General features: G+C 39.8%; 1 protein-coding gene across 4 annotated transcripts in view; it reads right to left on the bottom strand.

Moving 5' to 3' along the window:
• Nucleotides 1-26,259, bottom strand: part of GIGYF2 (GRB10 interacting GYF protein 2) — a 126,199-nt gene that overhangs the window by 27,463 nt on the left and 72,477 nt on the right. For all 4 annotated transcript variants that reach the window (XR_014326274.1, XM_082840840.1, XM_082840842.1 and 1 more), the window contains 13 exons: nucleotides 25,087-25,304; nucleotides 24,832-24,994; nucleotides 24,549-24,737; nucleotides 21,361-21,557; nucleotides 20,219-20,378; nucleotides 14,751-14,917; nucleotides 11,381-11,472; nucleotides 10,211-10,318; nucleotides 9,116-9,216; nucleotides 7,326-7,426; nucleotides 5,277-5,438; nucleotides 3,972-4,130; nucleotides 632-868 (listed from right to left, as the gene is read on the bottom strand). Coding sequence is in view for 3 of the 4 variants with exons in the window: in XM_082840840.1 (XP_082696966.1) it covers nucleotides 632-868; nucleotides 3,972-4,130; nucleotides 5,277-5,438; nucleotides 7,326-7,426; nucleotides 9,116-9,216; nucleotides 10,211-10,318; nucleotides 11,381-11,472; nucleotides 14,751-14,917; nucleotides 20,219-20,378; nucleotides 21,361-21,557; nucleotides 24,549-24,737; nucleotides 24,832-24,994; nucleotides 25,087-25,304 (2,054 nt within the window). In the remaining variant the exon portion in view is untranslated. The remainder of the gene's footprint in view (nucleotides 1-631; nucleotides 869-3,971; nucleotides 4,131-5,276; nucleotides 5,439-7,325; nucleotides 7,427-9,115; nucleotides 9,217-10,210; nucleotides 10,319-11,380; nucleotides 11,473-14,750; nucleotides 14,918-20,218; nucleotides 20,379-21,360; nucleotides 21,558-24,548; nucleotides 24,738-24,831; nucleotides 24,995-25,086; nucleotides 25,305-26,259) is intronic.

Here is a 26,259-nt window from a genome sequence, read left to right as displayed (position 1 = left end):
CTAAGTCTTGCTGATTGCTATTATGCCAATTCTCATCCTCTGGCCCTACTCATTCTTACCACCACCATCACACTCTTTACTGGTCTCCCAGTCTCACTTTCTACTTATTTCAAATAATGCTTTGAATCCTCCTAAAACAACATTTTGCACACATCACCTCAATCCAACTTTCAATAAACCCCCACAGTCAGCTATGTTTCAAGCCCTGTATGATGGTTCCTGCTTACATATCCAAATGTTGATGCTTCTGCTCTCATAAGTCTATGAGCTCTCTGAGGACAGCTGCCTTGTCTCATTTATCTTTGTCTTAGCAGTGCTGAAATGATACAGAGTGGGCACTCCAATGTTTAAATTTATGAACCATACAGACCTACTTGGTTGTGCCTGCATCACTGCTCGTGTCCTACCCTCTTTTATTTATTCTTCCCTTGTTTAAAATGCCTAACACAAAGTACAATGCATCGTATTGTTTCCTTGATCAAAAAACGAAGGTAGCAAGCAATATTTAACATAAAAAATGTACACTGTTTCACTGCTACTGCACTGCCAGCACCTACTTAACTAAAAAAAAACGCTAACAAGTAGCTCCTACGGATGGTCTGGCGTGGTCTAGCTGGTGTCTAGGCTTCACCTTCATCTGCGCCAGCTGTTGCTGCTGCTGTTGTTGCTGCAACCTCCGGAGAGCCTCTTGCTGCTGCTGCCTCTGGCGCATTAACTCCTTCTGCCGCTGGAGCTCCAGCTCTTTCCTCTTCCGTTCCTCCTCCTCGTGCCGGAGTCTGGCTGCCTCCTCTTCCATTCGCAGCCGGTTCTCCTCTAATCGACGCTGGGCTTCTTCTTCTTCCCGGGCCCATTTCGCAGCCTCCTCTTCCTTCCCAGAAGGAAAAGTAAATGATAATAAAATTTAACTGTGTTTTAAAAAAAAAATCTGAATCACTTTTCAAGGCTTCAGTCAGAGGCATGCTTACAGAATAATTATCATGTTTAATTTATTTGCTAATTTCTACATAAAAGGAATGTCACTTTGAACATCTGTGTAAGTACTGATCTCTTAGAGATCACCACAAACTGCAGGCAAGTCTCTTGGAAACTGTTCCAACATTGAGGCAGAGATAGCTTTTCAGGGTGCTGAGTGCAAAGAGCTGTCAGGACCTGCAAGAATACAGATTACCAGGCAAGCCTCAGCCAGTTCCGGACCCAAAGCAACTTTACAAAACCACTTAATTCCATGCCAGGTTCTCACCCGTTATGGCTCACAGGCCCCTTGGAAGGTCTCTCTTTGACCCATCCTCTACCCCTCTACTACTTTCTGCAGTACCCTGGCTCATTTTCCTTCTGCTTCCCTCCCTCAAAACCATTCCATGTGCCCCGTGGAATTTTCTTGGCCTTCCTCCGTGCAGTCTGATTACTGCACCTGCAATGCTCTAGAGCTCAGCGGTCCCCAACCTTTTTGGCACCAGGGACCGTTTTCGTGGAAGATAATTTTTCCAAGGACTGGGGGTGGGGGTGAGGTGGCTTCGGGATGATTCAAGCTCATCGCATTTATTGTGCACTTTATTTCTGTTATTATTATATCCACTCCACCTCAGATCATCAGGCATTAGATCCCGGGGGTTGGGGACCCCTGCCTAGCTTATCCAGACAGCACATTTCCCTCCATTCTCCAGAACTCAGGGCAGACACCAGCCACTCTACGAGTACTTCCCTAGCCTTCAGGAGGTAGACTTCCCCTCTGCCTTTTGATTATGCCCAAGTATACCTTGTCCTCCTCTCTCTGTCTGCTCTTAGCCCATCTGTGGCAGCAGCTGTTACTACCTATCCAGCAAAAATTCCTTCCAGGTTGCTTCTTTGCAGACAGACCCTCCTGTCACATCAGAGGTTTAAAATGCCAGATTTTGCTTTTTAAGCTTCCAGTGTAAACAGGGACAGCCATGTGATGTGATTTAGGCCAAAGGGATGCTTCCAGAAAAGATATTCTTCCCAGACAAAAGGAAAGAAGCATGAGAGAAGGGTCACTCCCTTTTTGGGTACAGGGTATGGTATCATATCCAAAACTCCTAACCATTAGGCAAAAAATATGAACTCAAAAGTCAATACACTGGGATTTCCCTGGTGGTCCAGTGGTTAAGAATCCACCTTCCAATGCAGGGGACGTGGTTTTGATCCCTGGTCGGGGACCTAAGATCCCACGTGCCACCGGCAACTAAGCCTGCGAGCTGCAACTACTGAGCCAACGCACCACAACTAGAGAGAAGCCCGCGTGCCGGAACAAAGAGCCCACACACTGCAATGAAGATCCCATGTGCCACAACTAAGACCCATTGCAGCCAAAAAAAAGGTCAACATACCAAGAAATGGTAGAGCAGAGTGTGCACCATCAGGTGGAAAAGTCAACACACCAGGAGATGACAGAGGAGAAGCATGCCAAGGACCTGGATCCTTAATGATATCACTGAGTCACTGAAATTCATGTTTAACTGCCTTATTTCCAAAGAACACCTTGATGTGTGAGGCAATAACGTTATCTAATGTTTAAGCCATTTTTAGGTGAATATTTGGATTTTTCAGCTGAAAGCATCCAAAATGTGGCATTTATTTCTTGTAAAATCATTACCTACATAGTCTGTGAGCTTCTTGAGTACAGAAACAATTTCTTTAAAAGTTTTGGACTCTACCAGCAAACAATCATAACAACTGGCATATAGTATATTAACAAAATCTATTAACTGTTAAATGAATAAACCAAAGAATCTAACCTGGAACTTATCTATCTACCTCTAAAGAATTTAGATTTCTCAAAGAGTTTCAATCAAGAACTTAAGCAAAAGCAGGTAATCTCCAGCTTCGTGTCAATCCAACCAACAAAAACCTACACCCCTAAGTGTGGACTGCTGTACATGGTGACTTCCTTCCAAAGAGTACAGTAAGGGGGAAGAAGAGTAACTTTACAGTGGAGATACCTGACAAGCACTACTGCAGCCAGGTGATCAATGTCAACATCAATAACCATAAGTCATGTTAGTAATATGTACCCTTGGTATGTGATGAAAATGGTACTTAACTTCTGTGATCTTCTTCTGAAACACCCATAACTCCAGTCTGATTGTGAGAAAAACTTCAAACAAACTCCGATAGAGTGTTACCCTACAATCCACTGACCAGTATTCCTTAAAACTGCCAAAGTCATCAAAAACAAGGGAAGTCTGAGAAACTGTCACAGCCAAGAACAAGCTAAGGAGACATGACAATTAAATGAAATATTCTGGATAAGATCCTGGAACAGAAAAGGGACACTGGGGGAAAGCTGAAGAAACGTTAATAAACTATGGTCTTCAGTTAATAATAATCCATCAATATTGATTTATTAATGTGTCAATATTGGTTTATTATAACAAATGTACCATACTAATGTAAAATAATAATAGGGGAAACTGCGCTATCATCCCAATTTTTCTGAAAATCTCCAACTGATCTAAAAAGAAAATCTACTAATAAAAAAAATCTACCTCCGTTCTTAAACATTAAAATGAAAGGCTTTAGGGATTCTGGCTGCCCGTAACAGCAGAATGGCATGGTTACAGCAGAATCAGATAATGGTCATCGCTGCCATCAACTTATGGATTTACTAAGCAGCAAGGAACTGTGCACTCTAAAAGTGTGAACTGGGGAGTACCCTAAGGCAAAAAGTTGTCAACCTCCAGATCTCACGTTTGGTTTTTTAAGAGCAGGCCTTCAATTTTTCTCTGGTGCCCTCGTTTTTTGTTTGTTTTGATTCCTTGACATTTCGTCGTTCAGCTTTTATAATTACATGTGGGATGGTTATCACAAAAGTACTAAGAGTCAGTTAGATCTCTTTTGGTAATTTGCAGCAACCTGAAAAAGTTTTAGACAGGCTCTCCTAATATCCTAATACTTTCTTAATCACTAATTCCTAGCTTCAAAGAAGCAATGAGAAGAGCAAACCATCTGATCACCTGCTTGCGTAACAATTCTTCCTGCTTCCGCCTTTCTTCCTCTTCTCTTCTCCTTTCCTCCAGTCTTCTAAGAGCTTCTTCTTGCTGCTGTCTTTCTTCCTCTTCTCGTTGTCGCCGTAATGCAATTTCCTGCTCCCTCTGGCGTCGCAGAGCCTCCTCCTAAATTAAAAAAAAAAGCAAGTGTGTGTGCGCATGTGTGCGTGCAACTCAATTAATATATTACATCATAATCTGGAAAGAAACAGGCTATGTGCTGCTAAGATCCTGTTAACAGTATATATAAAAAGTATCTAACCAGGATCTAGGGCAAAAAGTATATATGTGAGCTGGGGAGTAGGTATATTAAGAGTTAAAGTCATTTGTATTTAAAATATTAATAGTTAAATAGCACTACGTGCAAAGTCCATCCTGGTTTCTACATTAGCTACATCACTTCCTGATTAACACTAAAAAGGACGCAGGCTTCGGTTTCTCTGTTGCTACCATTAGTCCCTATTTTTTTAATCAAATGAGAACCTAAGGCATAGAGAAGTCAAACCAACATAGCCACCAAAAATGCCTGGTGAGGTAGAGAAGTTTTCCAGTCAAAAGTATTGAATAAAGCCACGTGTCTCAGAACACGTTGCTAGAACTAAAGTCTCACGGATATTAAATATACAGAAAAAAAACACAGAATTAAACAGATTTCTTTACTGCAATACTTCTTAAAGTCCTTACATTGCTAATGTAGAGTGTGACTCTACGAAATACTACTAGGTCTAAGCTAATCTCAGCATGGACATGGATGCCTTTTTTCAGAGTTCCTCTTAGGGCAAAAAACAAGAAGGAAATGTGAAGCAAAGGCTAGACACTGGGGCTGTTTCAGAGTGGATTCTTTCAAATGGGATCTTTAAAAATCCCAGTAGAAAAAGGTCCAAGCACATAATAAAGAATTCCCAAAAAAGAAATACAAGTGGCCACAAAACATGAAAAACATTCAGTGTCACTGGTTATAAATACTTCAGGACTTAATTACTTCTGAAATCTAACTGGTTTATAAAACCCCAGGAAATATGTAAAAGCAATCAACTCCAATGAGTTACTAGGACTGAAGAATATCCCTCCAGTGGGTGTTAGTGGGTGACAGACATTTTTCCTAAAGGGAAGTGAGTCTCCTAAAATTCTAATCCCAATCCTGCTAACTCCCTGATGCCTTAGGGGAGCCTTCTCCAGGAGAACTATGACCTGTGAAATGACGGGAGTGAGCAAGATGTCCCGCAGGCCCTCCTTCAGTGCTAATCGTACAAGCAGAGTTCTCAGACATACCTGTTTCCTTCGGGCAAGCTCTTCTTCCTCGCGCCTTTTCCTTTCTTCCTCCTGCTGTCTCCGAAGAATTTCCTCCTGTTGTCTCCGGAGTTCTTCTTGCCTCTTTCGATCCTCCTCTTCCCGTTTTGCCCTCATTTCTGCCTCTCTTCTCTCCTGCTCTAGCTGTGGTTACACAAGGGTGCTCTTAGAAACTTGAGGCCAAGCACAGAACACTCCAACATCACTGACCAGTACTGTTAGGAGCTGGTCAGTGCAGACACTGGAAGGTGGAGACACCACCATTCACTCAGTTAACGTGTAGTGCAAGTGGCTGATGAAAGCAACTCTGTGAGAGCTCTAAGCTCTGCTATGTCATAGTAACCAGAAAGTTTTATGCTCTTCTAAGCTGGATGCACTCACCCCTACTTTTTACCTGTCTCTTCGCTCCATACTACTACTGCACATCTCCTATATGTGGGAGAGTGGCCTGTGTTGAGAGTAACATCAGAATTCTCTTGGGATGGCGTTTCTTTGCTCATCCCTACAAAGGATTTTCTGATTGAAGATCTAACAATGTGTCTAACAAGGTTTCAACCGCAACGTTGTTGAAAAATTACAGAAGTTCTTTAAAATCTGAAGATCAACCACTTAACAAACTCTATCATGTATAATTCCCCAATACTAGTCAAATCCAGCCCCTAATCTCCAGTCCTATTGCCACACATATAATTCAGGCCTTTACTTTCTCATCCACATTCCTAACAGTCTCTTACCTGGTTTCCCAGCATCCTATTTTGCCCAGAGTCCCCAGTTCAACATCCAACCTCCACCAAAAAAATCACTCCCAGGCTTACATTTAATACCATCCTTCACCTTGAAAATAAATCCTAAGTCTTTAACGTGACACGGGTAAGGATCCTCCTGATTGGCCTGCCTCATCTTCTTTAATCTCTCTCATCATTTATTCCTCAGACACACCAGCTCTAGACTAGACCAAATTATTTAACTGTTTGCTGTGCCAGGATGTTCTCATACACTTCTAGCCTTTACAGGTCTTGTTTCCTCCAACTGCAGTTTAATTTTCACCTCCTTCTACTCTGTCAACCCAAAACCCTTCAACTGAGCTAAATCCTACTACCCTTCAAGTGAAACGGGCTCAGGTATTACCATCCATCCAAAGTGTCACCCGATTCCTGATCCCCACCTCTCCTGCTAGGTAGCTGGCCCATGTGCTTCCTTGTGTTGCTTGCCTGTGTCATCATCTTCCCAACGCCCCCAACACACACACACACCAGACAAGAATGCACACTTTCATCATCTATGTGTTCCCAGCACAAAGCGCTATGGAACAAGAACAAACTCAAGAATTGTTTGAATTATGGTCTGTCACTCATATGGAGACAAATCCTGACTCTGAACTCATTTCATATTCTGGGCACTCTAAGGATACTGTCACTACCTCGGGATAAGAATGCACTAAACATAAAATAGGAATAAGATTCTCTCGGAGGCATGAGAACCCAGAAATCATTTCAATAACACTAAGTGTTCACAGACAACCTCTTCTGACAAGTACTGAAACCAAAATTCAAGATTCCTAGCTCCTCCAGAAGATGTGAATAGAACACAGAATGTAATATTAATGTTGAGCTTTTCAGCTGCATGTCTTAGGCACTAAGAGGCGTAAACAAACACCACCATAAAGATTCAATGTGGGAACTCAAGCCTCAGACCAAGGGTCTTATAATAAGCTATGTAGTGGATATTTTCTTATGATCTTACAAGAATTTATACCATGAATAACGTAACATACCACCATGATCATTAATGTGTCGACAAACCAATTTTAACTGATTTAATTTAAACTTGTTACTTTAAATTGTTGTGAGGTCTTTTGGGGGAGAAGGCGGCACAATAATGACAGAGTATGAGTGTGCTTAAACCAGCTACGTAGCCGTGAACTAAAAGGAAACATGTATAGGTAGCTAGAGAAACAGAGACATCAATAAACAAACGTCTACGAGCTGCGGTTGGAAAGCATGCACTGCTATGGAAGAATGAGTTTCAGACCTTTGCAGCCTTGGCCTTCTCCATCTGCTGAAGCTGTTCAAGGGCAGGTCCCGGAGTGGTGGTGTCCAGGGGAAGATCCCATACGCTACCACCTTCCCAAACTGTAAGACAGGAGCGGAAAAGAGTGAGGCATGTCAGAGCTTACATACATGGCTAAATATCCAGAAGCATAATGAAAAAAGCTGTTTCCTTGTCCCTGAATGAGCTCCATCACCTATATCTGTTCTGCTTCTAAGTAGACTGAACTACCAGTGGGCTCTAGTTTATATCAATACCCTTCAACACATCTAGAAGAAAGTACCAGGCATTTACTGGGAACTAATTTCACCCTCAAAAAAACCCATATCTGTTCATATCCCCATTTTTACAGATGAACAAGCTAATAAGGGTCAGAGGTAGTTTTGTAACATTCCCAAGGACACATGGCAAGCATATGGCCATGCCAGGATTTAAATCCCAGTGTATATAGATCCCAAAGCCAACGGTATTTCCAGTAGCCACACAACGTCTTACTGCATATGAAGTGGAGAGAGGGGTTAAGAGAGGTATGGCTGTAGAACTAGAGAGAACTCAGTGGTTGCACAATATTGTGAATGTATTAAATGCCACTAAATTGTTCATCTTAAAATGGTTAATTTTATGTTACATGAATTGCATTTCAATGAGAGAGAGAGAGAGAGAGAGAGAGAGAGAGAGAGAGAGAGAGAGAGAGAGAAGTACAGCTGGAGCTGGGAGTACTCTGGAAAGGCTAGGCAGGTCTCACAAATGACACTGGGTCCTGCTGACCTGAAAGGCAGCACAGGGTCTGATATCAAAGTAAATGAACAGATAAAGGCTTCTGAGCCTGTTTTCCTATTGCCTGTAAGGTTTGCTGACACCACTTTTCAGCATTCTCTATTTCCTACATTCCTATTATAGTCTATTTATGGACTATAAATTATTGTCTGCATAAAACCAATGGACTGTTTGTAAAGGACCTTAATTGATCATACCTGAAGAGAGAAAATGTTTAATAAGGTATTTATAGCTTTTTAAAAAGTGAAGACTATTTTAACATCCTAACAACTATAAATGACTCCCAAGAAAAAATAAGGTACATACAGCATGGGAAGTTGAGTTGATAAGAGATAATAATCAGTCCTTCTCCTGCCATAATCCCCAGGGTCAATGTTAGCAAGAGAACTATGATATGAATGGCTCAATGGTTCAAAGAAAACCCCATCAGAGCCCATGGTCCTTACCTCTTGTAAGGACTATCTATGGTTCAAACTACCCACACCTCTGCATGGATCAGACCTTAAGAAACAGAAGCGTTGCACCAATATCAAAATGTTTCAAAAATCCCAGCCCTAAATTTTCCAATTTGATGCAAAAAGATGAGCGAATGAGGTAAGGGTAGACTTTTCTATTCCCAAAATTCCTGGGTACCTGCAGTGTTAAAACTACTCATCAGCCCTCGACTCAAAAGAATAGATCATCGTTACTTATGTTTTTAACTTACTCTTTTTCTCACTCTGGTGAAGAGAATAAAAACAATTCAAAAGACTTTTCTACAGTGGTTAGAACAACATAAAAAAAGAGAGACTGACTCAAGTTCAAGAAATCTACCTACTAAGTAATTTCTAGCAACTCCTTAACAGCTATTTTCAAAACAAAACAAAAAACTCACTTTTTATTAATATCCAATACAAAACACGTCGAAAAACTGATATGCTTTTTAAAAAACGGAATTATAAGTTATACGAGTCTAAATCCTTGAAGCTATACTAAAGGCCAATCTAAGGTTTTACCTGTAGGCTGTGAGGCTGTTGGCTGGAGTTCCCAGATAGAACCAGTATCTGGCACTGACACAGACCTAGTTACTGAGGGAATGACGTTCTGATCAGATATTCTGCAAAAGGGAAATTAGAAAATTAACTTGTTCTTGTCATCCACGAAAATAAAGAGGTATTTCCAGATTATTTGTAGGTTTCTGAGGTTATTTGGCCAGAAAACTTCATTGTTTTAACTAAAACATAACACTACCAAAACATTTAGGAAAGGAAAAAGGATAGAGGCAAGGTAATCACACTTCTGGACCCTCGAGGTATTAGCTAATTTTGATTTCCAAATAATGGATATGCGTACTGTCTTTAAAAAATCCAGAATATCTCAACGAGAGTCACAGAGGCATCATGTTATCATGAAAAAACTCACAGACCTTAAGTCAAAAGGTCTGCATTTTAATTCTGTCTCTGAAGTGTTCTGTGTATTATGTCCAACCAAGCCACTCTGAGTCCCAGTTTGCCCATCTTTAAAATGGAGACCTGAACACCTAACCTGCCTACCTGCAGAATGGGTTATGGCTCAAAAGAGAAATATAAATGGTTCTGGTTAAAGTGGACAGTAAAGTTTTTAACAGCAGTGACGGACACCTCTGCAGGAGGCGTGCAGGAGACCTACCACCTTGCCCATCTCCTTGTAGGAGACACAACACATACCACCCTGAATGTTAACTTGAAACAGCAGGAGTTTAAGACTTTTAGCATAATTTCCTTTTCCTTAGACCTACCTTAATGGCTTTTGGGTCTGGAAAATTATAACCCTGTGTGGCATTAATATCTTTCTTGAGACATCACAGGTAAAAATGAGATTAAACTTCTCGACTACATTTTTTTGTTGTTGCTGATTCCATGAGCCTACACCGCTTTTCAAGCGCTCTTAGTATTCTTTGGTTATTATTCAAAATTTATCCTCTGAGTAAAAAGACCAAATAAATGCTTTACTTATTATTATTTTTAAAACCTATATTCTATTTTTACACACAACACACAAAAAATTTCCTTTCCTCTCTTTCTTTAAAACATACACACACAATGTGACACATCATGGAAACGACCACCAACCTCATCTTTAGTGCCTGGAACTGTTGGAGAAGAAGTGCCAACTGTTGCTGCTGCTGGGAAGACAGTGCTGCTTTCTGTTGTTGAGCCAGAACTTGTGCATATTGTTGTCTTCAAAAAGTAAAACACAGTATAACCTGTCTATCCACATTTAGTTCACTTTACTGAGACATTAAAAGCAAAGTTCAGGCCCCCCCAACAAAAACACCATTAGAAATAGCTATCAAATATATTTTTACAATTCTTCATAATAGTCACACAAACAGTTCTGTACTTTATTCTAGAAAGAACTGAACTAATAGATGGCATGCTTCTGAGTGGAAAGAGAACAGGAAAAAAAAAAATTAATGAAATGCCCAAAACTGGAAAGTTCCCTTAAGATGACAGTAATCTTTTATTAGAAAACAAGTGAGAAATAAAACAGATTCAAACTAACAGCTATTTCCACATGAAGAACTCTTTGCAAAAATAAAATCACTTGTATAAAAATCCTCAAATTTATACGTTTCAGCTTGGAAAATTTTAGGTAAGATTTTTTTTCACTAGATCAGAGGTGGACAATTTTTTTTCTGTAAAGAGCCAGACAGTAAATATTTTGGGCTTTGCAGGACATTCACAACTACTCAATTCTGCCTCTGTAGTGCAAAAGTGGCCATAGATAATACACAAACAAATGGGTATGACTCTGTTCCAATAAAACTCTGCTTATGAAAACAGGTAGCCAGCCAGTTTGCCAACCTCTGCACCAGATGATACCAAATCTTACTGCTTCTATGAAAGGGACCCACAACCTAAGTGACTACCATCAATTCCATACCCCTACTAATAGTATAAACTTTTACTTCTTTCCTGCCCCCTCATCTGTCTTTTCTCTGCAGCATTCAAAGTTGAGCCATTTAGAAGACTTAGTTCTTAAAACGTTTGTTGATTCTTGCTTTAGGAGCTAAAGATCTTGCAAAATTATAGTTATGTGTCATCTTCTACAAACTTCTGGTATTTAAGAAACAAGGTAAGACCAAACTTAGAATGTATAATGGTAACATGCCACTAGCTGGATTTGAAGACTGAAGTATCCTATTAAGTTTTCTGCTGTAAACGGTGAAATTTGGGAGCAGATTATATCTAAAGGCCCTTTTGGTGCTGCAGTGCACCCAACCGCATTACTGCTCTTACTGTATTAAGAACTGCTGATACTGGAGGTGCTGCATCTGGTATAAGGCTGTGAGTTCCTGCTGCCTGGTCAGTCGTTCCTGGTCCAACTCTCCCTGGGAGTAAAGGGGTGAAGGAAAGAAATACCACTGAATAAACTGAAAGAGCCTAAAAGCAATTTAGTACTTATATCTGAAAGGAAAATGAATCCTAGACCTTCACATCCCGCCCCACCTTTACACCCCAAACCCAAAACACCTATTAAAAAAAAAAATCAGGGCTTCCCTGGAGGCACAGTGGTTGAGGATCTGCCTGCCAATGCAGGGGACGCAGGTTCGAGCCCTGGTCTGAGAGGATCCCGCATGCCGCAGAGCAACTGGGTCTGTGTGTCACAACTGCTGAGCCTGAGCTCTAGAGCCTGAGAGCCACAACTACTGAGCCCATATGCCACAACTGCTGAAGCCTGCGTGCCTGGAGCCGTGCTCCACATCAAGAGGGGCCACCGCAGTGAGAGGCCTGCGCACCGCAACGGGGCGTGGCCCCCACTCGCCGCAACTGGAGAGGGCCCGCACACAGCAACGGGGACCCAGCTCAGCCATAAATAAATAAATAAATAAATAAATTCATTTAAAAAAAAAAAATCAGGCATCTTTAGAAACTAGTGCCATCTAGTGGAAGAAGGTGGTGTCAGCATCATAAGAGATTCCCTAAGGTGAGAAAGGTTCCTTATTTAGCTGCTGTTCTCCCCTCCTGCCCTTGAAGCTGAATGTTGTACTGTACTCCAGAGTTATTACTGTAACTAAATAAATGTATAATTCTCCCAATCTTAAAAGTGATTTATAAATTTGGAGATTATGGAGAAATTAGAGAAGTAGGACAAAACAGAAAGGAGTAAAATTAAATCTTATGGTAGGATTTTATAATGACACATAACAATTACAGGGAGGTAGTGTATAAGTATGTCTTCTTAGTATGTCTTCTTAAAGGGGATGAGAAATGTAAAATTAAATGGAACATAAAAGAGCTCTGAAAACTGTTTAACTCTCTATCCAAAAATTAGGTGTTTCTATTGCTATTAATACACGATGAGTTTAAAAATAAGCTGTAGTTGGGACTCCCCTGGTGGTCCAGTGGTAAAGAATCTCCCTTCCAATGCAGGGGACGTGGGTTTGATCCCTGGTCGGGGAAGATCCCACATGCCGTGGAGCAACTAAGCCCGCACGCCACAACTACTGAGCTCACGCGCCTCAACGAGAGAGCCCGCGTTCCACAAACTACAGAGCCCACGTGCCCTGGAGCCCGCAACAACTAGACAGAAGCCCACGTGCTTCACTGCAGTCCCGCACACTGCAGCTAAGACCCAACACAGCCAAAAAAAAAAAAAAAATTTTAAGTAAGCTGCAGTAAAACCCTGTTTTTTAGCTTATATGTCAAATAACACGGCTGGAATTTAAATTTTGGAAAGCTAATAGTGGAAAAAAAATGAAAAGTGAAGTAAAGATAATAGAAATAAAAGCATAAGGATGACAGACTAAATTTAGACAAATCATTAGTTAACAGTTTATATCCTTATTACACACTGATTATAGTTTGGAAAAAAACATTTGATATATGATTTACTTGGGGTGAGGTACATCTGAAATTAAAGGACTTTTTCTTTCTTATTAAATATTCATGGATAGAAGCTACACTAGGTTAGTCTAAAATTAACTTAAGGGCAAAGGCAATACCTGACAGGAAGCAGAGCTTCCCATGGATTTTCCCCTTAAGTGGGTCTGACTGAGGCTCAGCCCCTATAATTGGAAGTCAAGAAATGGATTAGAGCAAGCATGCCAAGCTCCAAGTGATGAGCTTTCAGCGCTGAAACATGCAAGATAAAAACCCATCCCAATTTCTGAGTAGGTGGTAAAAATACAATTTATATACAGTAATACACAATACACAATTTTTCTTTGGATTTACAACAGAAATGCCAGGAATAATTCCCCTCACCTAGGAATTTTCATTGCTCTCCAAACTATAGGAGGTCTCAACTCATCAGTGGATTGTAAAATCAATTACTGGATTGTGAAATCAATTACTAGGTCAAGATCAACATTTACATATTGGGAAAAAAAGAAAAGAAACGGAAAGAAAATATGTACATGGCACCAAATGTTTTGTGAAACGTGTTTCAGATATACCTGCACATTAATAAGTGTACAGAGTAGTGACATAAAAATCTTTTTTTTTCCCCCTATGGGCTGTGATCAGAAGTTTGATAGCCATTGTTCTCACTTACGAACACTCTTGGCTACAGATGTTGTGACTGACTTATTCATCTTCATCACATAAGAACCTAACACAGCCCTGGCACAGATCTTCAATATATAATTGGTGAGTAAATCAATGGATATTACTGTAGAAATCCAGTGTTCACACTAAAGGTTTTTGACTATGGCCACTTTTGACTATGGCCACTTTTGACTATGGCCAGCAACCAGACACTCCAACCTGGAGAAGCAAAAGAGAGGCACAGATCCAAAGCCCCCCAAAAGGAACTAAACAGGGAGAGGCCCAGGAGCAGCTGCAGAAAAAGACTCCCCCTTCAAAAGCACTCCAGGGCCAGCATACTAGGAGGGTTACGTTATGATCTAATTTTTAGTTAAAATATCAGTAACGAATGTTAAAAAAATAAAAGTCTTCAAAATATTCTGAAGCAATGCAATTTTATATTAGCAACATTTGCTTTAAGGCAAAACTCAAATTTAAGAACTCCGGAAGTCAGAAAGCAAGAGGCAAATAAATGGAGAGGAGAATGTGCATTCTAAGTAGAGGCAACAAGAAACTCTAAGTCAATTGTGTTGAAGCACAGCAGATAAAGGTCAAAGCTCTGGAATGAACTTAGAAAGGTAAGGAGCCAGAACATGCATGACCTGGTAGGGAGGCTAGGGTAAGATGTTCTCCTTTCAACACCTGATGGAAAGCTACTGCAGGATTCTGTTTCTTGAGAGAGAAAGAGAGAGAGAAAGAGAGAAAGAGAGAAAGAGAAAGAGAGAGAGAGAGAGAGAGAGAGAGGGAGGGAGGGAGGGAGGGAGAGTGTTTGTTTGTGTGCGCGCATGCGAGAGAGAGAGAGAGAGAGAGAGAGAGAGAGAGAGAGAGAGAGAGAGAGAGAGAGAGAGAGAGAGAGAGAGAGAGAGAGAGAGACGGACAGACACAGGTACACAGGTATTTGAGTTTTGAAAAGATCATTATAGCTAGGTATGTAGTCTCTGACTCAGACTTCCCATTGCCATTTCAGTTAATTACTTTCAAGGAACTAGTTTCTTCTTCATTAGATGTAACATCTGTTTACAAAGAGAAGCAAGTGCTTCTGTGTCCACTATATGTTCTGGGTGAAGCATAAGGTACTTACCATATGAGGAGGGGGAGCTGGTCCAGGAGAGAAAGGAACCCTTCCCCACATTTTCATGATATCACCAAGAGGTTGGAAGCTTTCATCACATGCTCTCTTCACCAACAAAGACATAGTGAAATAGCCCGCCTGAAACCATTCCGCCATCTCCTGATTATTGAAGGGACCTACAACAGCATTAATTAAACAGAAAGGCAGTAAGAATCCTTTCTAGCTCAAGAGGAAAAATATATTTCCGGGGTCTGCTCCTCACCCAGAGGTAACGATCTGTTTCAGGTGGCACCTATCAAATATCTTGTATAACATCTTAATTTATCACAAAAAGTGGTGAACAGGACTCAAACTAATAAAATACTATAGAAACAATTTAGAAATAAGCCTATGTCTACACAGCCCAATTTCTCAGCAGTGTTTTAATTATTTTAAGGAGCATAATTGTCTCCAACTCACTCAATCTCTAAAGTTCTTTTGTCAGAAAAGCATAACACTAAAAAGAGTTAGTGTTTGTTAGACTTTGTAGCACAGAGAAATAAATATGAAGGGCTGAATATCCTCTTCTCTAATTTTCATTTTCTGTTAGAGTCTACTGGAGGTTAGGCAAAATATAAACAATAATGAATTAAATTAAGAAAAATCATAATTTATTTATCTAGGTAAGACTAAATCTGGCCTTGGTAAGGGAAAAAAAAAACCTAACAAGCTCTAGATGTTTTACAATAAGAAATAACCGAGTATTTTATACATAAAATTAACAAACTCACTATCAATAACCACTGATTCAGCAGCTATTTACTGAACACCAGTCACACAGGTCCAGGCAGGAAGATACAGCAGTAAACAAAACCAAGCCCTGGAACTTCCACCTCTGGGAAGGTGGAGTAGATGTACTTCTCCCTGCTCCTCCTGCCAAACACAACTAAAAACCCTGGACATTACCTACAAAACAAACAAACAAAAAAGACTCCTAAAGGTAGAGAGAAGGCAGCAGACTGACTAGAGGCCTTGGAGCCTGAGGAACCAGCTGGTGGTGAATTCCCTGGGTTTTCATTTTACCTCACACTTCCCAAATTTGGAGCTGAAGAAGTGAGCAACAAGAAACATGGCCCAATAAATACAACTGAAAACATGACCCAATTACAGGCTATCTACAAGAAAGTCACTTAAAATATAACAATATAGGCAGGTATAAAATGGAAGGATAGAAAAAGATATATCCAACAAACATTAATCAAAAGAAAGCTGAAGTGGTTATATTAGTATTTAATAAAGTAGGCTTCAGAGCAAAGAAAATTACCAGAGACAGAGAGGGACATTATATAATAATAAAGGGTCAATCCACCAAAATGCATGCACCAAACAACAAAACTGCAAAATATGTGAAGCGAAATCTGATAGCTGAAAAGAGACACAGAACAGATCCACAAGTTGAAGAATTCAACGAGAACAACTGATAGAACAACTAGACATAATCAGAAAGACTACAGAATTCAACACCACATCAACCAATAAGATCTAATTGACATTTACAGAACACTCCAAAGATAGCAAAATACCTGGAGAATTATACCAAACATTTAAAGAATTAACATACTGTGACAAAAGTATGGATGTTTCTCAAAAAACTAAAAATAGAAGTACCATGTAACCTAGCAATTCCATTCCTGGGTATATACATCAACAAAACAAAACAAAACAAAAACACTAATTCGAAACACACTCCCCTATGTTTACAGAAGCATTATGTACAATCGCCAAGATATAGAAGCAACCTAAGTGTCCATCAACACTTAGAATAAACGGATAAAGACAATGTGGTATATACATATATAATGGAATGCTACTCAGCCATAAAAAAAAGAATGAAATTTTGCCATTTGCAACAACGTGGATGGACTGGTGAAATAAATTAAAGAAAGACAAATACTGTGTGATATCGCTTACATGTGGAATCTAAAAAATACAACTAGTAAATATAACCACAAAGAAACAGACTCACAGACATAAAGAACAAATTAGTGGTTACCAGTGGGAAGAAGGAAGGGGAGAGGGGCAATATAGGGGTAAGTAAGAGGTACAAACTATTTAAAAGAACCACACACACACACATACACACACACACAGAATTAACACCAATTCTAAACAATCTTTACCATAAAATAGAAGGGGAGGAAATAAGTGACAGTTCATTTTATGAAACTAATATTACCCTGATACCAAAACCAGACAATGAGAATACCAAAAAAAAAAAAAACCCCAAAAACTACAAAATATCCTTTAGGAACAGAGACACAAAAATCCTTAACAATATAGTACTAAGATTCAGCAATATATAAAAAGAATTACACAGCATGACCAAATGGAGTTTATTCCAAGGATGCAACTGGTTCAAAATTCAAAAACTAGTCAATGTAATCTACCATATTTAACTGGTTAAAGAAAAATCACATGATCATATCAACAGAGGCTGAAAAGGCATTTGACAAAATCCAATATCAGATCATGGTAAAAGCTCTCAAAATAAAGGTTACTTCCTTAACTTGATAAACAGTACCTACAAAAACTCAACAGCTAACATTACCACTTAATTATTATTAAAGTTTCCCCTAAGATAGGAAAGTAGGATAAACAAAGCAAGTATGTCAGCTCTCACCCCTCTTATTCAACACAGTGTTGGAACACACAGTAAGGCAACAAAAGGAAATAAGAGGCATACATATTGGAAATGAAAAAAGAAAACTGTCCCTATTTGCAGATGACAATAATAATGTCTACACAGAAAAGCCTATGGACTCTAATGAAACAACTCCTAGAACTAATAAGTGAGCTCAGCAATGTCAGAATGGACAAACATCTAAAACTCAATTCTATATAGTAGCAGTGAACAGATACTGAAATATAATATATACTATTGCTCAAAAAAATCATATACTTAGGTATACATTCATCAAAACATGTACAGAATCTATGCTGAAAACCACACAGTGCTAATGAAAGAAATCAAAGATCTAAATAAACTGAGAGACATACTATGTTCATGGATGGGAAGATTCAACATGGTAAAGATGTCAATTCTCTTCAAAATTATATAGAGGGGGCTTCCTTCCCTGGTGGCGCAGTGGTTAAGAATCCACCTGCCAATGCAGGCGACACGGGTTCGAGCCCTAGTCCGGGAAGATCCCACATGCCACAGAGCAACTAAGCCCGTGTGCCACACTACTGAGCCTGCGCGCCGAGAGCCCGTGCTCCGCAACACAAGAAGCCACCGCAATGAGAAGCCTGTGCACTGCAACAAAGAGTAGCCCACACTCACCACAACTAGAGAAAAGCCTGCATGCACCAACAAAGACCCAACGCAGCCAAAAATAAAATACATTAAAACAAAATGATATAGAGGTTTAACATAATCCCTATTAAAATTTCTGCAAGATTTTTGGTAAATATAGACAGGATTATTCAAAAATTTATATGGAAAAGCAAATTAGAAAAACTAAATGCTCTTTTGATAAGAGGAACCAGTCTACCCAATTTCAGGACTTACTCTATAGCTATAGTAACCAAGACTACATAGTATTGGCTGGAGGGACAGACACAACGATCAAATAAAGAACCCAGGGAATTTCCTGGCAGTCCAGTGGTTAGGGCTCTGCACTTCCACTGCAGTGGGGCATGGGTGCAATCCCTGGTCAGAGAACTAAGATCCCATAAGCCGTGCAGCACGGCCACAAATAAAAAAAAAAAAAAAGAATAACGAACCCAGAAATCGACCAACACAAATATGCTCAACTAAACTTTGACAAAAGTATAAAAACAATTCAGGAGAGGAAAGACAGACTTTTCAACAAAAGGTCCCAGAACAACTGGACATCCATAGGCAAAAAAAATAAACCTTGACCTAAGTGCCATACCTTATATAAAAATTAACTCAAAATGGAACACCAACTTAAGTGTAAAACATAAAGCTATACATTTTTTGGGGAAAAAACCTTTGGGATGTGAAGCTCAGCAAAGAGTTCTTAACACCCAAAGCACAATCCATAAAAGAAAAAAACTAATCAATTGCATTTCATCAAAATTTAAAACTTTTGCTCTGTTAAAGACTGTTCAGAGTCTGTTCTGAATCTTGACTGTATCAATATGTCAATATCCTGGGGCTTCCCTGGTGGTGCAGTGGTTGGGAAACTGCCTGCCAATGCAGGGGACACAGGTTCAAGCCCTGGTCCGGGAGGATCCCACATACCGCAGAGCAGCTGGGCCTGTGCGCCACAACTGCTGAGCCTGCGCTCTAGAGCCCGTGAGCCACAACTACTGAGCCCGTGAGCCACAACTACTGAGCCTGTGTGCCACAACTGCTGAGGCCCGCGTGCCTGGAGCCCGTGCTCCACAATGAGAGAGGTCACTGCAATAAGAGGCCCAGGCACCATGACAAGCAGTGGCCCCCGCTTGCCACAACTGGAGAGGGCCCGCGTGCAGCAATGGGGACCCAACACAGCCAAAAATAAATAAAATTTAAAAAAACCCAAAATATCCTGGATGTAGTATTGTTTTACAGTTTTGTCAGAGGTTACCACTGGAGGACACTGGGTAAAGGGTACATGGAATCTCTATATTATTTCTTACAACTGCTTGTGAAGCTATAATTATCTCAGAGTAAATTAAATTAAAACACAAACCTGTATATGTTTTAATTACAACAGATTCTACAGGCATGTGAAGAGATCATGAACAAATATATACAGTGCCAGGTAGTGACAGATGCTATGAAGAAGAATAAAGCAGGGTAGGGGGACCGAGGATAGAAAGAGAATAATGATGTTAGAGAGAGGTCACAGGCTGTACTTGGTAAAACATTATCATGAAACTGACACTAACAGAGTGAACAACGAATTTCAGGTTATAAGCAAAAACTTCAAAAGCAGAAATGAAAAATCAACCAAATGTCCTTCACAGCATTCTCTCTCCATTCTAATCTAACATGCACCATACACATATTTTAAGCAATCAGTTTATAATATGGTACTCTTTTTTCAGATATTTTACATAGTTCTTCATCATTTATGATATCAACTCCACTTCAGTGAAACATTCAACCAATGTTTTCCAAGATGGCTGCCATCATCTTTTTTTATGGTTGGGAGACTGAAATACAGTGAATGTACAAAACTCAACTGCCTAGTTAATACCTGACATGCCAGAAATGAGGATGTCTTAAGCATACTGTTTACAACCCTATCATATTAGTCATCACATTCTGCCTTGTATTCAAATTGTTTTCACTAGACTCCCTCCCATCACTGAAACTGTAAAGTACGATGGAGGGAACCTATAAACAAGCCTTCTATATATGAAGAAAGCCGGTAGCACTGACTTTTGTTCTACTAGTATACAAATTAACGTTAAATAATTACCATCCTACAGAATCTGGAGGTAATGGCATACTTCTGTACATAAAGTAGAATGGAACAACCTACCTTGAATTTCTCCCTGAGGATCTTTGTAATACCACTTCTGCATTGCTTCATGCATCAATGGAATTGAGACTCCCTTAGCTCTGTGCTCTTGCAGTTTTGATGCCAGTCTCTCATCATCTAGTGCACTGTCTTGTAGATAAGCCACCATCTTCTCAGCTTGCTAAGGGAAAAATTAAAAAATGAATTGTGGAAACAAATGATGCTAAATTAATACCTGTACATATAAAAATTGTCTGCCTTTTTTGGACTACTTGATCTGTGAGAGGCATTGTACAAATAACGCAGCAGGCAACAATTTAATTCGTCCAACATGCCATGAAATAGGTACTATCCCCATTTTACAGAGGGGGAAACTAAGGCTCAGAGGGTGTCAAGTCTTGCTCAAGGTCTCAAAATTATTAAGCAAACCCAAATGAGACTGAAACACAAGCTGGTATGGATCAAAGCCCAAGCTTCTAATCAACACACTTTAAGAGTGCCATTTAGACAAATAAACAATCCTAAGTTATACAAACTAAACCTATAAAAAACATGAGCATTAACAGATCAAAAGGTTCAATTAAAACAATTACAAATAAAATCTTTTACAAGTTTTACTAAGACACTGTTCCCTTTCTTCCTTTCTTCAACATTTCCTGCCACCAACCACTCCACCCTGAAGAAAAAAGAATTTCTTTTGTAGAAAGCAAGTTATCATTTACTTTACATATAAACAATAGTATATAAAATCTTAGGGAACTCTAGAGACATGAATACGATGGTAATATCCTGAGAGTTTAACTATTTTCCCTGTTACACTTTAGGCAAAAAATAGAAGACACAGTGCCTATCCACAGCTGCCTTGTATTTGCCATTTTTGGCATTCCATTAATTTCCAAAAAGAAAAAAGAAAAGCAAACAGCTAAGGGCAACCTCAGAAGAGCAAAAAATAACCTGATATAATGACTCTACACAGCAGAAACTTAAAAGCATTAAATGATCTGAAAGACAATTACTCATAAAAATAAATACTAGACATAAAAACAACATTTTCAGTACACAAAACCTAGTGCACAAAAATTCCATTTCTGAATATTCATTTAATGCTTTTCAATGTTTATGGCAGTTCGAGAGGGAAAAAAAAAGGATTACGTGATTTGTACCTGCTCCAAATGTTTGAGACCCTCTTCATCATCTGGCTCTGTGGAAACACTGCCCATACCAGGAGCACCTACGACCGGTGTTTCAACTGGCCGGAGGGCAGGACTAGGATTGGGAACAGGAGGTGGAAGGATGAGAAGAGGAGAGGCTGTATCTGAAGGAATCTGTGACAGGGGCTGCTGGACACCAGGAACCATTTCTAGAGGAAAAAAATGTAGACAGATAAAAATCCTTTAAAATATAGAGACTCTTATGAAAAGTAACTATCAAGTCGGGCAGCTTACTAAATGGGCTCAACAGATACGTGAACCGTGTCATGAACACTGCTGCTACTTCTTATGGAGAAGTGTAGTATTTTTCCCTAGAATGACAGAAGTACCTGCATAGGATGACAACAAATAAGATTAAAAGGTATCCAGAAAGGCCTTTTACAGTGCCAACCTGTATCACTAGAGCATCTACCCAATAGTTATAGGTCTACCTCCTGAAAACAAACAGAATCAGTCCAATCCCTTCCTTACATCATGTCTCTGAATAGGAAAGACAATTTAAACAGCACTGCAAATCTCCTCGAAGATGCCACATCTCAGCATAAAACCCTTTATTAAAAATATCTGCAATTATTTTGACTAAGTACCTATTTCAAGTTATTATTAACATAATTCAATGCAACACATTTTGTAGGATAACAAAAAGCTCTCGGAGTCTACCCATACAGTGCAGGAGGTTCTCTGCAATAAGAATAAAGACTGCAAAAGAGGTTGTGTCTTGGTTCCTATTTCTAACCTCTCAGCATGCAGGTTCTTAAGAAGGAAAGGGGGATGGAAGTAATTAGATACAGTTGCAGTTTCCCCTTTGAAACCTTGTTTGTTCAATTACAGATAGCTTCTACAAATTCCTGTTCCTCTCACTCTATCCTTTCTTTGCCAAACTTAACAGGACAGCCTATACAACCTGTCTCTACCTCACCACCAACCCACACGCTACAACGTGACTTGCACCCCCAAGCCCCCAGAAAAGCTTCTCTCCCAAAGATAAGCAGTGACCCAAAGTCCCCAAATCCAACAGCTCCTCCTAGTCCCCGTCACCTAGCCTTAGTCTGACATTATCTTCCCAATTCTAAACTGGAACATTCTCCTTCCTTCATTTTCCTGCACTCTATTCTTGCCTCTGAAGATTCTTCTCTGGCTTCTCTATCTACCCTCTGAAAGTAGGAAATATCCATGTTCTATTCTCAGTCCAATTTGTCTCACCCCTAACAAGTGTAATCTTTTAAATTTTCATTCTCTCTGGCCCTAAACTCTTCCCATTGAGCTACAGTCCCCTCACTCAGAAATGCTCTCTGGCCATCGCTATCTAATTTCTCATCAACACCTCAGACTCAATGTTCATAACTGAATTTGTTCTCTCCTCTCCCAAATGTGCTCCTCAACTTCCACTCTTTTTCTGCTAAGGATACCATAATCCTCTCAGGCACCTCACTCATCTTTGACTCTTCTGTCTTCTTTGCCCTGATATACAACAGTAACCATGTCCTGCCAATTTCTACTTTGAAATCTCATCTGCCACTACCTCCCTTTACAAGTGCACTGCCTACACCACAGTGACTGCTCAGGACACCAACAGGTCACAGAGCAGCCCATCTGTCATCACAACCTACCCTACACAGAGAGCTGTCAAGTATATGTTCCAACCGTGTTTCCCACCAGCCTCATAATTCATGTAAATAAAAACAGGAGCTGATTTCCTGCCCATACCTGGATCAGTCCTACTTCCTCACTGTAGCTTTCACTGCTACCTAGTACTGGAATGCCCTCTCCTAATTCATCCAGCTACACCTACCTCCAAATTCTACTTATTATTCCAAGACAAGCTCAAAGACACCTGATTCCTGAAGCATTCCAGGAGTCTGCCAATCATGAATTCCTATCATTACTTTTCGTCCTAGGTTACTGATATACACATGCTTTATTTCCCCCAGAGACTACAAATCCAGAATTTCCATCTTTAATGCCACCTATGCAGCTTTCCCAAAATATACATGTCTAGACCCCACCCTAAAATCTCCTGGAGTAAGGCCCCAGGCATGTACATTTAACAGTATGAACCACAAGTAATTTGGGGCGGGGGTGGGGGGACACATCATAATTGAAAAATGAAAGAGGTCTCAAAACATACAAGTCCCATGGTGCCTTGTATATACAGTAGAGATTCAAATACTTGCTGAATTCATTCATTCAGCTTTATGATAGACATAAAAAACTGAAAAACAAAAAATCCTTGGTTCAAGCTATCAAAATAGTATTTATTGGGCAAAAAAGAGAATAAACAGATCTTTATAATATTGTATTGCTATGTTAGAAACAGTGCTGGTTGTTTAAGAAGAAAGAGAAGACACCTAACCTAGCTTGGGAACTTGGGGTGGGAGAGTTTTAGGCACAGAGAAAAGCATATGCTAAGGCACAAAGGCAAGAGAACAAGGCACATTTCAGGACCTAACAGGCTGTGAAGCTAGTGAATAGAGTACAAAGTAGAGAGAGATGGTGCTGAAACTGTACAGAGGGAGGCAGATGCCAGGTCATGAAAGGTCTCTTAGGCCATGTTAAAGGGGGTGAATTTTTATGATGAATAAATCAATTCACCTTTCAATATCAGGCATTATACTGTCATTTTATGTCCAAGAAGAAACATGGGAATGAACATTAATATTACCTACTAAGGTATATGAGCAACTTAAAATCAATATAATGACACTGGAGAAGGAGATACACTTTAAGCTTATTCTCCAGTAAAGGTGATGGACTTGCACAGATTCATCTTGGCCTCTTTCGAAACAATGGCATTCTGGTGTGTCATCTGGATGCGCATATAGCCATTACATAAAAGGAATCTGATATGGGAATCAAACTACCACAGAGGATCCCAAACTCAGTTTGTTTGACTGATACCAGGGTGGCTATATCATAGCACCCTAGGAAATGATACTTCTGCTTCTAACTCTGTTTTGATGAATTCTGAGATAGATACACAGGGGAAGCAGTGTTTGAGAAGGTTTACTGGTAAAATAATCTATTCCAATAATTTACCACTAGAAGCAGTTCAAAGAGGCATAAACAGAAGCCTCTCTTATAGGTGATCACTGGCCCCAGCAAAATCCAAGTTTGGCTTGTTGCCTCTCATAAATACATACCGTCCCCCCTGCTGGGTACTTTGGTTGATAGACTATTTTCTGTCCGACTCTCTTCTTCAGCTTTTTCCATTTGCTCAGTTTTGGGTTCCTCTTTCCTCTCAAACTGTGGTGCCTCCTGAGGCTGATGGTCTGAAGGAGTGCCTGGTCTAGCAGATGAGGTGGAGGTTTGGGGGGTTTCCTCACTAGCTTCTGTAACATGACATAATCTTAAATTAACAACTTAGGAAACTTTTAGTTTGATTTTTTTTTTTTTTTTAAAGTGAAGGACAAAAATGAGCCTTACCAACTCCTACTCTGTCTGTCTTTTCTCCTTCCTTCTTATTTGTCTTATCGGGTTCTTTGGCTTCTTCGTTATGGCTACCTTCAGAGTCAGAGCATTCCTCCCCTTCTTCTACAGGCCGGAAGTCCATCTCCTGCTCTTCTGGGATAGGCTCTTTCTGTACTTTCTGTAGCAAGAAAATTAAGCCAAAGATTAACAGCATATTTGGATTTGGAAGAAGGTCAGTACCTGTCATAATATTTGAAACAAATTTCTTACCTTTAGAGACAGGAATGCTCCAGATGAGTCAAATGTGCCCATTTCTTCTTCAGCATCCTCTAAGCACCATTCAGGCAAGCTATCCCTGTCATCATCTATGCTTCCACTGCCAGAGCGCACCCTTCGGTAACCCCGTTCATCATCCCGATCTCGAAAGTCAAACTCAAACCTTCGCCGTCGTTCCATGTGTTCCCGCCAGCCTGCAGAACGAGGGCCATCTGGGATGAAGAGGAGGACACAAACCTTAGAAAAGTTTTACGACAGTATTTGAGAAAGAAAACCATAGATAGGAAACAAAGGAGAAAACTACAACTGATGGCAAATTCAAATGGATCAATCTACTAAAGAGAAAATTAGGCAAATGAAACGAAGCTCAAAGCTCAGTATTATATATGATACGCCATCACTAAGTGACAACTTAGTTGTCAGTGTGTAACTGACAGTGTGTAACTACTGAGTCACACAACATACTCTAAAGCTTTTAAAGATAAATTTAAAACAAATCACTTTTAAAACACAGTTATCTGCAAAGTACATACTTTTAATAAGCTCTAGATATCTGACTGAAATGCTGCTAGGCCACTCACGTGGCCCACTCCTAGCCCAGACTTACGGCACTGGATATCTTTCCATACTGAGGTCCATGCCTTCCCTTTGGCAAGTCTTAAAGCATTTTCTTTCTTCTGATGAAAATATCATTCTTTATGGATAAGACCAGCTCCCTTGATAATATATAATAATATCCAGGATACTATGATATTATGTCAATTCATAATATCAAACTCATCATGTCCACTTAACAGCGCTAGGATCCCATTTGTAATTCTGATTCCCAAAAAAAGTCATGGAATTATAGCACTGACATGTCATATTTGGCCCACTATCCTAGTTTTATAGTTTAAGAAGCAAAACCTCTGACAGCAGAAGTAACGTGCATAATGAAAAGTAGAACTAGAATCCAATTCTGCATCCTCTACTGCTTTTTCCACAATAACATGCTTACTCTCCTTTTCCTTTTCTCTCATCTCTTAACTCTCCCTAGGGAGTTTTAATTTAATACCCCCAGGGACATTCCTAAATCCACCCTTGCATATTATGTAGCACATCTACTTTCCAACAAAAAACGAATGCCTAAGACCAAAAGCTACAAGTTAAGGTATTTTCTCTCTCTAA

This window comes from Leucopleurus acutus (assembly GCF_964270905.1).
Source record: "Leucopleurus acutus genome assembly, chromosome: 6".
NCBI classification, from domain to species: Eukaryota; Metazoa; Chordata; class Mammalia; order Artiodactyla; family Delphinidae; genus Leucopleurus; species Leucopleurus acutus.
The sequence above is the reverse complement of the archived record's forward strand: the minus strand, read 5'-3'. Positions and strand labels throughout refer to the sequence as shown.